The 15,449-nt window shown below is 35.8% G+C and overlaps 1 protein-coding gene and 1 pseudogene across 1 annotated transcript; both read left to right on the top strand.

Moving 5' to 3' along the window:
- Positions 1-366: 366 nt before the first annotated feature.
- Positions 367-2,161, top strand: LOC146723587 (uncharacterized). The gene is made up of 6 exons (XM_085481600.1): positions 367-574; positions 667-889; positions 979-1,145; positions 1,212-1,411; positions 1,488-1,650; positions 2,009-2,161. Exons 1-6 carry the CDS (start codon positions 367-369, stop codon positions 2,131-2,133), a joined length of 1,086 nt encoding a protein of 361 aa, XP_085337726.1. The 3' UTR covers positions 2,134-2,161.
- Positions 2,162-2,381: 220 nt separating this feature from the next.
- Positions 2,382-4,468, top strand: LOC146723588 (uncharacterized; annotated as a pseudogene).
- The last annotated feature ends 10,981 nt before the right edge of the window (positions 4,469-15,449 follow it).

Here is a 15,449-nt window from a genome sequence, read left to right on the forward strand (position 1 = left end):
ATTTGCTTTTTGTTTTGAGATCGTACTTATCATCGGTGAGTATACTTACTTTCACCTTTGTGCCTTTGCATATAAAACTGTTTAATACAAATTTGTTTCTATATAAATTATAGAATTTTATTATTGGTATCATTTTATTATTGGTATCATTTCTGTGCGTGAAAAGGTTAGTTTTTAATATGCAGACGCGTGCATATATTAATGCACAAATTGTGATATTAAAGTCTAACCTACAATTCTACATAAATTATTATCTAATTTCTTATTTCTTTAATCTTATAATACATAAATATATATATATATATATATATACATATACATTATATTATTCTTTGTCTTTACAGGCGAAATAATTCAAAAATAAGTATGGCTTATGTTGTTGTAGAATTTGATCAGAAACACAGCGGTGGTGTAGCTGCTGTTAACAGTGTATGGCTCACACCTTTGAAAAAGGAAATTTTTTGGCCTCCTTATAAAGATCAAAATATATTTGATAAAGCTTTGAGAACAGGGAAGATGGTTGATACTGAAAAATGGACACTGTACAGTATTTTGCGTATTTTTTACAGAAGTGGTAAATTAGATTTTTCATATTTATTTGTTTATTCTACATATATATATATATATATATATATTTATTTATTCTACATTTTTTCTAAATTGTAGATGATCTTGTAAAAGCAAGAGAGAAATTAAAAGAGTCAGAAGTTAGATCAAATTTGGAAAGTGAAGGAGAAAACAAAAGTATATGTAAGAAACGGAAAAGGATACCTAATAAAAGAATATATTCATCGTCAGATAATGAACAAGAGGAACAACAAGAAAAACAATTACCCAGACTACTTCTAGTAAAACAAAAAAGTTTTAATGTTTCTAAACATTTAGAAAAAAATATCTACTTATTTTATATATATTCAAATGTTTGTTTTATTGTTTTATATAACCTTAAAGAAATAAATATTTGTTACATTTACTTTCAGATTTTACTTTGGCCTGTTCTAATTCACCTTTACCGAGTACTTACAATATAAGTGAAAATATAAGCCCCAATGTAGCAAGTACTGCAAGTAATTCATCTCTAAATAATAACATTTCAACAACTCCACGTTTACATCGTCAATTTATTCATACGGCGAATAATTTTGGTTTAAAAAGCTTATTTGTAAAAGTAGATAAAATGTCAATAGTTTTTATAATGAAATATTTTTCAGAAAAACTTGTTTCCCTGATAGGTACTGTCAAGGAACAGAATGATGAAATATTGCGATGGATGAACAGACAAAAAACAATAAATGTAAACAATGTAACTGGATTGCCTGATATACCATTTGCATTTCCATTGAAAACAGTTGAGGAATTAGATCAGTTAGATGTTTACTTGAAAACAAATAATGATGATAATATAGCTTTGGTATGTATACACATAATAGCATTTAATACCATAGTATTTAATATCATAGCATAAAGATAATTGAATTTCTTTTCAGTCAGCATATTTGTCTAATCTAGGTGGGAATCATATACCAAACAAAACAAATAGAATTTTAAAATACATTTTGATTGATGCTGTGGCAATAAATTTTAATTATTACGGCAAACGTTCACAGAAAAGAGCTTTCTCAGATTTATCCCTGAAAAATTTAATTGTTGGTAAGTTTTTTTTTTGTATGTGTGCATAGATGGGGATTTGGTTTTTTCTTTAGTTTGATGTAATTTACCTTATATAAGTTCTATCAATTTTAATTAATAAGAATGACAGGTAATTTGTATATAACTTAAATAAAATTAAATTTATAAATTTATATATAAAATTACATCTAAATCTACTTTTAAACAAATTTATAATTAGAACTTTATTGCTAAAAATTTTCTTTATTGTAACTGATTTAAATCTTAATAATTCTACATTTTAATTTGAAATAAACTCATTTAATTTAATAGAGATATTTTTAATCCTAATGTTATTTATAATATGATTTAAATTTTACGGAAACTTGATATTTCTTAGGTGCAGTCAAGAGAAGCGTTGCCAATTCAACCGATAAAGAAATAGAAGATGCAATAAAGGTTTGGCTAAAGCATGCTCAAGATCGTATGAAGAAAATAAACAAAGAAAATGCCTGCAAAAATTAAGTATAAGTTGAAACCTGTTGTAGGTAAGCGCCAATTTTATTGTAGAATTGCACTAACTGTTTGTAAAACACTTCAAATTTGTGATAAGAAACCCAACATAACACATAAGAATATTTCACTTAACAGTATACCTGAAAATAGTAATAATAGTAATGCACTTGATAATAATGTGTCAAATATATCACATGGGAATATTTCACTTAATAGTGAAAATGAAGATGACAATATTAATAATATACTTAAAAATAATGTGTCCAGTAATTACAATGCAAGTTTATCGCTAACGTTGTCTGACAATACATTAGTTTTATCTGATTTAAATATAAATTTAAATAGCACAGTTTTTCAGCCATGTTTAAACTCAAGCTTAAGGCAGTGGGCTCTTAATTTTAATGTCACACATTCTGCAATCACTGGTTTATTACACGTATTACACGTTTTTCATCATGAATTGCCTTTAGACTCCAGAACGTTATTAGATACGCCAAGAAATATTTAAAAAAAAACAACTCAATAATGGGGATTTTTATTATTTTGGTCTGAAAAATATTTTAAAATCTATTGTATCGCAAACAGCAGAAAATTTTGAAAATAAGTTAGATATCAGTTTTAATATTGATGGACTTCTATTATTTAACAGTTCAAATTTACAATTCTGGCCGATTTTAGAACTAGTAAAAAATTTTAAAACTAACCCTTTGCTATTGATATATTTTGCGGTCGATCAAAACCACAGCCTTTAAAATTATTTCTAGAAGATTTTATTAACGAACTTCTATATTTGTTGCAAGAAAGTAGTGAAATCAATAACAAAAGATATTACATTGGTATCCACAGTTTTGTGTGCGATGCACCTGCTAGAGCATTCATAAAGTGTATAAAATCCCATACTGGCTATTCATGTTGCGAAAAATGTGTGATACGAGGACAGTATATACAAAGTCGAGTTGTGTATTTAGAGATATAATATATCTGCACCGAAAAGAACAAATATTTCTTTTGTTAATCAACAAGATGAGGATCACCATATCGGAATCTCTTTTTTAATTAAATTGGGAATCGGCATGGTTACTGTTTTTCCTATTGATTATATGCATGCTTGTTGCTTAGGAGTAATGCGAAAATTATTAAATTTTTGGATAAGTGATGCGTTAACAACCCGATTATCTGGTCGTAAAATTAATATCTTATCAGAACATTTAGAATCCTTAAAATCATATATGCCGTTAAAATTTAATAGAAAACCCAGAACACTTCATGAGCTTCCAAGGTGAAAAGCGACAGAGTTCCGTACATTTTTATTATATTTAGGACTTCTCGTACTAAAAAATTTAGTCGATACAGCCGTCTATGAGAACTATTTACTTTTTCATACTGCGATATCAATTTTAATATCTGCAAAACTTATATCAAAATTTAGTTGTGCATTTCCACAAGAACTGTTGAATATATTTGTTAAACATTGTGAACAATTATACGGCCGAGAATTCTTAATCTATAATGTACACATATTATGTCATTTAGCTGATGATGTGCAGATTTATGGGCCATTAGATTTATTTTCATGTTTCCCGTTCGAGAATTATCTTGGCCAGATTAAAAATTTAATAAAATCTCCTAATTATCTAATGTCTAATTCGGGTTTTACTATCTCAGCAAAACCCTTTTTTCCATTCAAGAGCAAGAAGCAAAATATGCTTTGGTATACAAAGCATTTAACATATCTAACAAAAAATATCGTTCATTTTTCTTTCGTATTTTTACAAGAACATTTTGAAATATTTTCACACCATATCCAAGATCCATCTGTGTTCGCGAACCGAGAGTACAAAGTTCGGCTACGAACGAAATCAGCTGATATTGCTCGAAGGAGCGAAGGACACAGGAAGCGGAAAGAAAAAAAAGAACACAAACTAGGAAGCGAACGTAAGAGAGAGAGAGAGAGATCGAAGACGATCAGAATCGGGCTCTGAGCGGGCCCGAGAGAGGAAGAGAGAGGAACACGAAAATCGTTACAGAAATGGACAGGAAATCGGGAGAAAGAAAGGAACATTCAGAAACGTAATTTTCCTTTTGTTGTGTCGTTAAATTACTAATTTATTTAGCACTGAATCCTAATCTTTAATTTTAATATCGATTAGGAAAATATGACGAAATTTGCAACTGTGGGTTTGTTACACTTTGAATTACGCGTTATAAGCAAAACCGCACAAGTAGATCACGTTTCGTCGATCGCGTATTTCAATTATTTCGATTCACTCTTAGCGATGATTATTACGGTCAGATTCGCTTCGATTCTCGAAAAAGACTGACTGGTCGTTCGAACGAGCGCTGACGATTACTTCAATATTGAGAAGGGAGAATACAATAGAAGACCTGTCTTTTGAAACGGTGACACAAACAAGTAATAAACGACGAAAATACAAAACAAGTCATCAGCGAAGAAGATACAATATCGGACATGACTTGATATAAAAATAACGGACATAATATTGACAAAATTATTTGTTCCATCCTGAACAATCTGTAAAAAATATTTAAAATTTGAAATTCAGACAAATTTAAAAAAATCAATATATTAAGTAAATTAAGTATATTAGGTAAATAGTAAATATGTAATTAAATTATCAATTTTATAATTAAGTATTAAAAAGATAAAGTGGTAATAATAATAATAAATATGTGGGATGGAGCACGGTTTTCTGTCCGCTCCACCCGTTATATTGTTTTGCGAGGGTTTTTGATGGATCTTGGCGATGCCCGTGAAAACTCGGGCGTGTTGACGCGATCGCGAGCGACGAGTTAATCGGGAAAAGACCGTGCGAGCGAACACATGTAAAAGATCGTGACGAATGCCGTTGAGGCCACATATATATATATGTATACCCATTCCTCCTAAATTCTGTATTCGCGTAAATCCCAATAAAATATCTATATACATTTTATTTGTGGAAAAACAACCATTTCTGGATTTCCATCGAACCTGGTCAATTCATATCCCACAAGTATATTTTTGGGGGCTCGTCCGGGATTACGCATCGGATGGAAGGAGGCGGGTTTGAAGGTGGTGTAATGATGAGCGACGGCGGAACCGCACGGAACGATGGAGCGAGAGACGTTGTGCAGGCGGACGCTATGACGATTGTCCAGCTTAGAGACGAGTTAAGACGACGAAAATTGAGGACGACAGGCAACAAGGCTGATCTGGTGGAGCGGTTTCGGGCGGCGGTGTTTCTCGAGGGTCAGGAAGACGGAGACGAGAGTAGCGACGACGGTGGTGTGCGCGGTCAGGTAGATTGCGAGTCTGGTGATGAGTCGGAGCTCAGTGATGCGTCGGAGGATGGCCGGAGGCAAGGGCCGTCGCAGGAGCCGTTACGGAAACGTGAGAGGTGTTTATTGACATTTAAAGACGTTGAAGATGCTATCGATACATTTAGCGGTGATGATGGCAAGAACGTTAAGCAGTGGATCAGAGATTTTGACGAAACAGCAAGCCTGTGTCAGTGGAACGACGTGCAAAAGACAATATATGTAAGGAGACTTTTGCGTGGATCAGCGAAGCTATTCGTAAAGTATGAAGCACGAGGGAAGACGTGGAAGGACATCAGAACTGCCTTGAAGCGCGAGTTTTCCCAGAAGACCAATAGCCACAATGTACATTTTCAATTACAAAGGAGGAAGAAGAAAACGGATGAGACGTATCACGAATACTGCTATCAGATGTTGGAAATCGCCTCCAGGGCAAAATTGGAAATCAGCGCGGTAATACAATATATAATAGATGGTATAGCGGACGATGAGGTAAATAAAATTGTTTTGTACGGCGCGAGAAGTATTTCGGACTTGAAACATAAATTAGATATATACGAAATAATGAAAATTAGATCTAGGCATTTCAAGACGGAGGATCGGAAAAGGAAATTTATACGCGCGGAAAACGATAGTAAGCAAATTGATAAACGGTGTTACATTTGCGGCAATAAAAATCATTTGATCGCGGAATGCCCGGTGAAGGGAAAAGGCGTTAAATGTTTTCGATGCGGCACACACGGACATGTTGCTGCTAAATGTCCTACGGTAGAGAACAAACAGACGAATAAAGAAAAAAACTGTAACGCGACGCAGGGTGAGACGAAAAGTTGTTGTAAAACCGTTGCGATAAACTCGGTCGAGTTATCGGCTTTAATCGACACCGGGAGTGACATCAGTCTGATGCGCGCGGATTCTTATGTTAAAATCGGAGCGCCGGCGTTAATTAAGAGGCAAATGAAATTTCGCGGTGTTGGCTCAGATGAAAATGTAACATTAGGTGAAGTATATGTTAGCGTTTGTGTGGACGGATGTTTTTTCGGCGTAACGTTTCACGTGGTCCCTGATGCGCTGTTGCAGCACGCGATTCTTATCGGAACAGATTTTTTAAATAATGTCGAGTTGCAAGTAAAAGAAGGTGTCGTTAAAATTTCAAAAACTGCTGAAGCATTTTCCGAATTGCCTGCTGTAAACAGGATCGACCTTGGCGATGAAGTAAACGATGTAAACATAGAGCACATTATGGATCGAGAGTGTAAAGACGAAATAAGAGAAATAATATCGAGTTATAAACCCGAGAAAATTCGAGACGTAGGTATCGAGCTAAACATTGTGCTGAAGGACGAGACTCCTGTATACCAGCGTGCTCGTAGGCTGGCTGTACCCGAACAAAGGACGCTTGACGAACAAATACACAGATGGTTAGACGAGGGCATTGTTCAACAATCGTATTCTGATTATGCCAGCCCGGTCGTGCTGGTTAAGAAAAAAAATGGTGCTACGAGAGTATGCGTTGATTATCGGAAACTTAATGAGAAAATAATAAAAACGCGGTATCCTTTACCAATTATAGAGGACCAGATTGATCGTTTGCGAGGAGCTAAAATTTTTAGTACAATAGATCTCGAGAATGGTTTTTTTCATGTTCGCGCGGCGGATGATAGTCGCAAATATACGGCATTTATAGTTCCAAACGGTCACTACGAGTTCTTGCGCATGCCTTTCGGTTTAAGTACGTCGCCAGCATATTTTCAAAAATACGTCAACGCAGTATTTGCTGACTTAGTGGCGAAAAATGTCGTGTCAATATATATGGATGACTTGATTATTCCATCAAAAAATTGTCAAGAAGGGTTATTACACTTAAAAGAAGTATTACAAGTAGCAAGTTCGTACGGGTTAAGGATAAATTTAAAGAAATGCCAGTTTTTGAAAACTAGAGTAAATTATCTGGGATTTATTATAGAGGACGGAGACGTTACACCTTCCGACGAAAAAACTAACGCGGTAAAATATTTTCTCATACCGAACAATAGAAGAGCGGTGCAAAGCTTTTTAGGGTTGACTGGCTATTTCCGAAGGTTTATCCCGAAATATGCATCTGTTGCACATCCTCTGACCGAATTGTTAAAGGAGGGAGTTAAATTTTTTTTTGGTGACAAAGAGACGCGCGCATTCGATCAGTTGAAGGAGGCTTTGGCGAGAAGACCTATTTTACGAATCTATTGCCCAAACGCGGAAACGGAGCTGCACACGGACGCCTCGTCACAAGGTTACGGGGCTATTTTACTACAAAGAGATAGCAAAGATCGTCTTTTTCATCCGGTGTACTACGCAAGTGGCAAGACCACCGATAGCGAAGCAAAATTTCATAGCTACGAGTTGGAAGTTTTAGCAATTATTAAGGCGTTGCGAAAATTTAGAATTTATTTGATAGGTATACCGTTTAAAATTGTAACAGATTGTCAGGCGTTCGCGCAAACAATGAAGAAGACGGACGTCTGCACGCGGATTGCACGATGGGCTTTGTTCCTGCAGGATTTTCAATATGTTGTCGAACATCGGCCCGGAAAGAGTATGCGACATGTCGATGCGCTCAGTCGAAAAGCATTGCCAACTGCAATGCTCATAACAGAATGTCAGGAGGGCATCATTGCAAGGCTGCAAAAAAATCAAGCAGAAGATGAGGAGTTGGTAGGCATCCGAGACCAAGCAATAAGTAACCAAGCGGAGGGATACGTTATTAAAAATGGACTTTTACACAAGAAATTGAACGGAGATACGCTAATTGTAGTTCCAAAGCTAATGCAAAACAATATTATACGACAAGCTCACGAGCGTGGCCATTTTGGTCCAGACAAAACGGAGAAGCTGCTAAAGATGAATTATTGGTTCAAGGTAATGCGTAGTAAGATCGAAAAGATTGTCCGAAATTGTATTAGCTGTATTCTGGCTGAGAGAAAATCTGGAAAACAAGAAGGCTGCTTACATCCTATCCCAAAAGGTGAAAGTCCGCTAGATACGTATCACGTGGATCATTTGGGTCCCCTGCCGTCTACACAAAAGAAGTATCGTCATTTATTCGTAGTAATCGATGCTTTTACGAAATTTGTCTGGTTATACCCCACGAAATCCACAAGCACAGCCGAAGTATTAGACAGATTGACGCAACAGAGCGCTGTTTTCGGAAATCCGAGAAGGATCATTTCTGATCGAGGAACGGCTTTCACTGCGAATGACTTCGAAACTTATTGTAAAGACGAAAATATTGAGCATATCACTGTCGTTACCGGAGTCCCACGAGGAAACGGGCAAGTTGAGCGGATTAACCGTATTTTGATTCCAATGTTGACAAAGTTGTCAGCACCAAATCCTGCTCAATGGCATAAATATGTAATGAGAACTCAGCGATATCTAAATAGCGTACCTTCGAGAAGCACAGGCGCATCGCCATTTTATCTTTTATTTGGCACGCAAATAAAGACGAAAGAAAATCTCATACTTAAGGATCTTCTTGAAGAAGAAGAAGCTGCGGCATTTTTAGAGAAACGTAGTGAAACGCGACGACAAGCAAAAGAAGCAATCGCTAAAATTCAGGAAGAAAACAAACGGAGCTCCGACAGAAAGAGAAAAGCACCAAGTATATATAAGGAAAATGATTTGGTTGCCATTAAACGGACACAAGGCGGACCTGGTCTGAAGTTTGCTGCGAAATATTTTGGTCCATATCGGATTAAACGAGTTCTTCGGAATGATAGATACATAGTGCAGAAGATTGGCGAAGGAGAAGGTCCTCGTATGACATCCTCGGCGGCGGATCACATGAAGCCTTGGAGCGATTCTTCTGAAGACGCTGTTTTGGAATAGACATCTGAGGCCAGAAGTCGTCGGATGGCCGAGTGTGGGATGGAGCACGGTTTTCTGTCCGCTCCACCCGTTATATTGTTTTGCGAGGGTTTTTGATGGACCTTGGCGATGCCCGTGAAAACTCGGGCGTGTTGACGCGATCGCGAGCGACGAGTTAGTCGGGAAAAGACCGTGCGAGCGAACACATGTAAAAGATCGTGACGAATGCCGTTGAGGCCACATATATCAGGAGACGCGGTAGTGTCTCCGGCCATGTTCAAACCCTAAAAGACCTTAAAAGACACTACAAATCTCCTTATCCTGCACCATCAAAGTCCATTTTTTGGGGGTGTAGAACTACTAAAATATAAAAAATTTTGAATTGCACGTAACATAACCTGAAAGGCGGCATCGCCACGAGTAATTTGAGCCAAGAAAAAATAAAATCGGTCAAGCCGTTCCGGAGATACAAGCGGTCAAAAAATGACGTTTTTCATGAAAAATTAAGAAACGTCGTCTTCTTCTTCTTCATCTTCTCTGTCCGCGTCCGCTGACGTCATCAGGATTATATATATATATAAATCTTTTCTCACCTTTCACTCACACCTCCCTCAACTTCCACCCACCCCTTTCCCTCCCACATCCCGCCCCCACCCCCACCCCCACTCCCATCCCTCTTTCGCCCTAACTCACCCTCTTTCGTCCTATTTTTTCAGTCTTTTTGTTCTCTCTCACCCTCTGTTGTCCTCTTTCACCCTCTTTCACCCTCTTTCGTCCTCTTTCACCATCTTTCGCCTCTTTCACCCTCTTTCGTCCTCTTTCGTCCTCTTTCGTCCTTTTTCACCATCTGTCGCCTCTTTCACCCTCTTTCGTCCTCTCTCACCCTCTTTCATTCTCTCTCACTCTTTCATCCTCTTTCACTCTCTTTCGTCCTCTTTCACCCTCTTTCGCCCTCTTTCACCCTCTTTCGTCCTCTTTTACCCTCTTTCGTCCTCTCTCACCCTCTTTCGTCCTCTTTCACCCTCTTTCGTCCTCTTTTACCCTTTTTCGTCCTCTTTCACCCTCTTTCGCCCTCTTTCGTCCTCTTTCACCCTCTTTCGTCCTCTCTCACCCTTTTTCATTCCCTCTCACCCTCTTTCACCCTGTTTCGTCGTCTTTCACTTTCTTTCATTCCCTCTCACCCTCTTTCGTCCTCTTTCACTTTTTTTCGTCCTCTCTAACCCTCTTTCATTCTTTCTCCCCCCTTTTAATTGCAATGAGTTTAAAAGTAACAATTTAATTTTAATATCATTAGAATATTATTTAGCAGCGCGCCCAGTTTTTTTAACTAAAATTTTATTCAGAAATAAATATTTTTATCGGCTCTCAATATAAATAATATAAGTATGCTGTCTTCTAAGCTGGGCAATAGAGCCAAGGAAACGAAACGAAAAATTAATTAAACGGAACTGTATCTCAATTTGAGATCCCAAAGTTCCACATATAAATATTTATTTCTGAGTTTATTCACGCCTTGGGCTAATCACGGCGGTATTTACTAACATCTACTAAAAAGGCAAATGAAAAATATAGGATCGAAAGGGTCTGAATAGCTTAGTTGGTAAGAGCAGTCGCCCGGAAAGTGAAAGACGCGGGTTCGATTCCCGCTTCAGCGACTTTTCGGACCTATATTTTTCTCGCTTATTTCTCCATATGTAAGTTTCGAAATTAATTTATATGTGGAACTTTGGGATCTCAAATTGAGATACAGTTCCGTTTAATTAATTTTTCGTTTCGTTTCCTTGGCTCTATTGCCCAGCTTAGAAGACAGCATACTTATATTAAAATTTTATTATTTCTTTTTATTTTATATTAATTTTAAATTTGCATAAATTTTTAAATTTTAATTTTTGACTTGGCATCTTGCATTTTAGAGCAGATAAATTTTCCAATTTTTGCTGTATCAAATAATTTTACTTTTTTTTTTAACTTTATCGGTGTGTACACACAAAACATTTCTTTGAGTAACATAATTTTATATTATTTAATTTTCTTTCTAAAATATTTATAGCTGATTTCATAAAAATTTTAGATCAGCTTTGACATAGCTTATACATCTTTTTTCGGACAATGATTTATAAATCGCTTTTTTTATTTACTCTTATTAAAAGTACATTTATTTTAGTAGTAATAAGAAACTACAAATTAAGTAGAATATAAAAGTGGCCTCCTCTGATATTATTAATGAAGAATAATCATGTTTCTCTTGTTACATAACATGTCAAAATATCAAAATTGATAATTTATATATGCCTCCTTAAATGTGTAATAGAGCATATTATAACTTCTACATACATTTCTAAATATAAGAATTAATATTTCAATGAGAAAAACTGCTGCTCAAAAATAAACTCTTCAAGTTTTTTTGCTTTACTCTAAATATAAAAATTAATATTTCAATGAGAAAAACTGCTGGTCAAAAATAAACTCTTCAAGTTTCTTTGCATTACTTACAATAAATTGATATACATCTCGTTCAAAGTCAACATTTGGTAAATCTGACATCATGTGAACTATCATCACTTTGAAGACTTTAAATATTCTGATGTATTCGTATATTATGTGATATATTTTTTTATATTATATATAATTACATATATGCAGTATTGCATATCACATGTTTAGTATAACATAAACATATTCTTTTATAAATATATATTTATATAATGATATTTGCAACTTTTTGATATTTATTAAATACTTTTATTATGTTACGTTATCATTTTATTTATACTATTTTTTCATAATAATTTTCTGCAACGCTATCCACATGTGGATAGTCCGCGACACGGGGACTAAGTTAAAACATTTAATGTAATTAAAGCTCTCAAAGAAAATTCTACGAATATTTACTGTTCGTCACTCATCGATGATTACTATCCAAATAGACCTCAGGAATTAGAATCATTAAATTTGTACGATTTTGCCAAATTCTGGGAAATTACGAAACAGATGTCAAATAATGACGAAGTCAAGTGTTACAAACTGGCATCGGGTTTATTTTTAAAAAAACGAAAAAAGGGTTATTTAATTAACCATTATCGATTTAATATAAAAACTGAGCCCGAAAAATACTTTTACTCGCTGCTTCTTCTGTTCAAACCATGGAGAGATTTGAGTGAACTCAAAGGTACATTCGAGACTTACACGGATGCCTTTAAGAATTCAGAGTCTGTTTTAACGAAGGCAATGAAATATCACGAAAGGCTCGAAGAAATACAGAAAGCTTTTGAGAACGTTGCTGAATTAATCGAGAAGCGCGAAAATGATCTGAAAACAGCAGACAGAGACAAATCCGATGACGATGAACTGGATTGTAATCCGATAGAAGCTGACGACGCGATGAAAGATCTGGAAGATTTTGGTAAGATTGACGACCCGATTGATTTATCGCAAATGATGTCGCAATTGAACAAAGACCAGAAAAGAGTCTTTGATGGAGTATGCCAAGTTTTACAAGATAAGAATCAGATTCTGCGACTGTACGTAAGTGGCGAGGGTGGTACAGGGAAAAGTTTTCTAATTGAAACGATTAAACATTGGATCAGAATAAATTTGGAAAAAACGACTGCCATATCTGCTCCCACGGGTATCGCAGCATTCAATATCGATGGCTTGACAATCCATAGAATGTTTCAACTACCCGTTAGTCATGAATCTACACCAAAATATACGCAATTGTCAGACATGGTCTTGAAAACTTTGAGAGACAAGTTAAAGAACGTCGAATTATTTATAATCGATAAAGTATCCATGATTTCAAATGTGACACTTATGTTTATCAATCTACGATTATGTGAAATCTTTGATACGACAGATACAGATGATGGTTTCTTTGGCAGAAAACACATTCTCCTGTTTGGGGACTTGTTGCAGCTTCCTCCTGTAAAAGGACAATTTTCGTTTTATAAAATGTCTCGATCAGAGATTCAGAAGTATTTAGGTACCATGGGTGGATGTGATTTGTGGAGATTGTTCGAGTACGACGAACTTTTGATTAATATGCGACAAAGATGCGATAATACATATTGTGATATACTTTCTAGAATACGAATAGGTTTAGTAACGGATTCTGACATCAATGTTCTTCAGTCTAGAAGAATCAATTTTAAAGAAAGTAGTTGCGAAAGATTGAATGAACTTTGCACTTATATAAATCAATTACCGATTGATACAATTTGTTTATTGCCCACGTGTTATTTGTGCAAGGTTTTGAACACAGCAATGCTCGATAAAATCGACAGCGATGAAATTCTACTGATAGCAGAAGATGATGTCGACTGTGCTCCAGCAATGAAAAAAAAGGTGCATAAAATTTTAGAAGACAAAGATGATAAAGTGTCTGAAACAGCTGGCATTGAAAGAGTAATAGCGATTAAAATTGGCGCTAAAGTGATGATTCGACGAAACATTGACGTAACTTTGGGACTTGTCAATGGAACGATAGGCAATGTAGTTGCAGTTAATCGCTCTGCTGACGGCAATCGTATTGATTCCATCAAAATAGTTATTTCGGGTAACAAAGAAATCGCAATAACGAAAGTAGATATTAAATTTGAAGTATTCCACAAATTAGTGGTACATCGGAAACAATTTCCATTGTCTCTCAGTTATGGAATAACTATACACAAAAGTCAAGGAATTACATGTAACAATGCAATGATGGATTTAGGAACGACTGTATTCAGTGATGGTCAAGCCTATGTAGGTTTGTCACGAGTAAGTAAATTGGAAGGCCTACATTTGATAAATTTCAATCCAGCATCAGTTAAAGCAAACTCGAGAGCCATTGTGGAATATAATCGACTGAGATCTATATTCAAATCTGAACTGCCACAAATCAATCGGTCCGAGAAAAAGGTTGTGAAAATGTACGATCGTCGATGGGCTATCCCTAATATCATTGATGATGTGCAGAATTATGATTGTGAGGAACCAGAAAGTATAATTACGTGGAAAATATATGGCCTTTGCAATAACGATGCTGTTTCGTGTTACGCTAATGTAATATTACAATGTGCGTTTCATTGCGTACGTATTAGGCAATAAATACTGAAAAATAAAGCATCGAATGCATTGACTGATGCTATCTGCGCGTATGGTGAACGTAAATATTGCAACATTCAAGCGGTTAGAAGATCTGTCGGAAAACGCTTCGAAGAACGAACACAACAAGATGTTTCGGAATTTTTTACGGCTCTAATGTCGACGTATTCCGACATCAATGATGTATTAGAACTCGAATTAAAGCACGTAACATGTTGCTCGAATGTCAAATGTAATTACAATGTAACTAAGCTGGAAAGCAGTAGTTTGCTAATATTACCTATACATTCGACATTAAAAAGGAAAAAAGGTGTCACTCTACAAAGTTTGATTAATGTAGAATTTTCTAAATGGGAAACGATAAACGGCAATTGTAACGAATGTAAGGGTACCGTGTTGAAAAGGAAAACCGTAATCGAATCAACTTTATCCGTCGTAGTAATACAGCTCAATTTATATACTTTTGTAAACGGTGCTTCTAAAAAAATTATCAACAATCGGATTAACGCCGTGCCGACGAGTAATATCACGATTAATGAAAAAAAGTACAAGGTAATAAGCGCTATATTTCACGAAGGTGAAGAAATGAATCGTGGTCACTACACGTGTATGTTGAGAGCTGACACAAAATCGGAATGGTATTATTCTAATGATATGGAAGTGTTCAAGAAAAAATGGCCCAAAGGAGCACAAGGGGCATACATATTGTTCTTAGAACAGATTAAATGATGGCGCTGTATAAAGGCTGCCGTAAGCGCCGAAATGAAACATCGGCTGCTCTGGAGCTGTATAAAGGCTGCCGTAAGCGCCGAAATAAAACATCGGCTGCTCTGGCGCTGTATAAAGGCTGCCGTAAACGCTACATTAAAACATCAACTGTTCTAGCGCTGTATAAAAGTTGCTGTAAGCGCCAAAATAAAATATCGGCTGCTCTGGCGCTTTATAAAAGCTGCTGTAAGCGCTGCATTAAAACGAGTGCAATAAGTTTCTAATTTGACCTAGGCTTCATGACATTTCAAAAAGTATCATCAAGAAAAAAATTATCAGACATAAATATGTATGTCGTGTTAAAATCG

Source organism: Nylanderia fulva, unplaced genomic scaffold (assembly GCF_048542155.1).
Source record: "Nylanderia fulva isolate GAGA-0341 unplaced genomic scaffold, ASM4854215v1 Scaffold184, whole genome shotgun sequence".
NCBI classification, from domain to species: domain Eukaryota; kingdom Metazoa; phylum Arthropoda; class Insecta; order Hymenoptera; family Formicidae; genus Nylanderia; species Nylanderia fulva.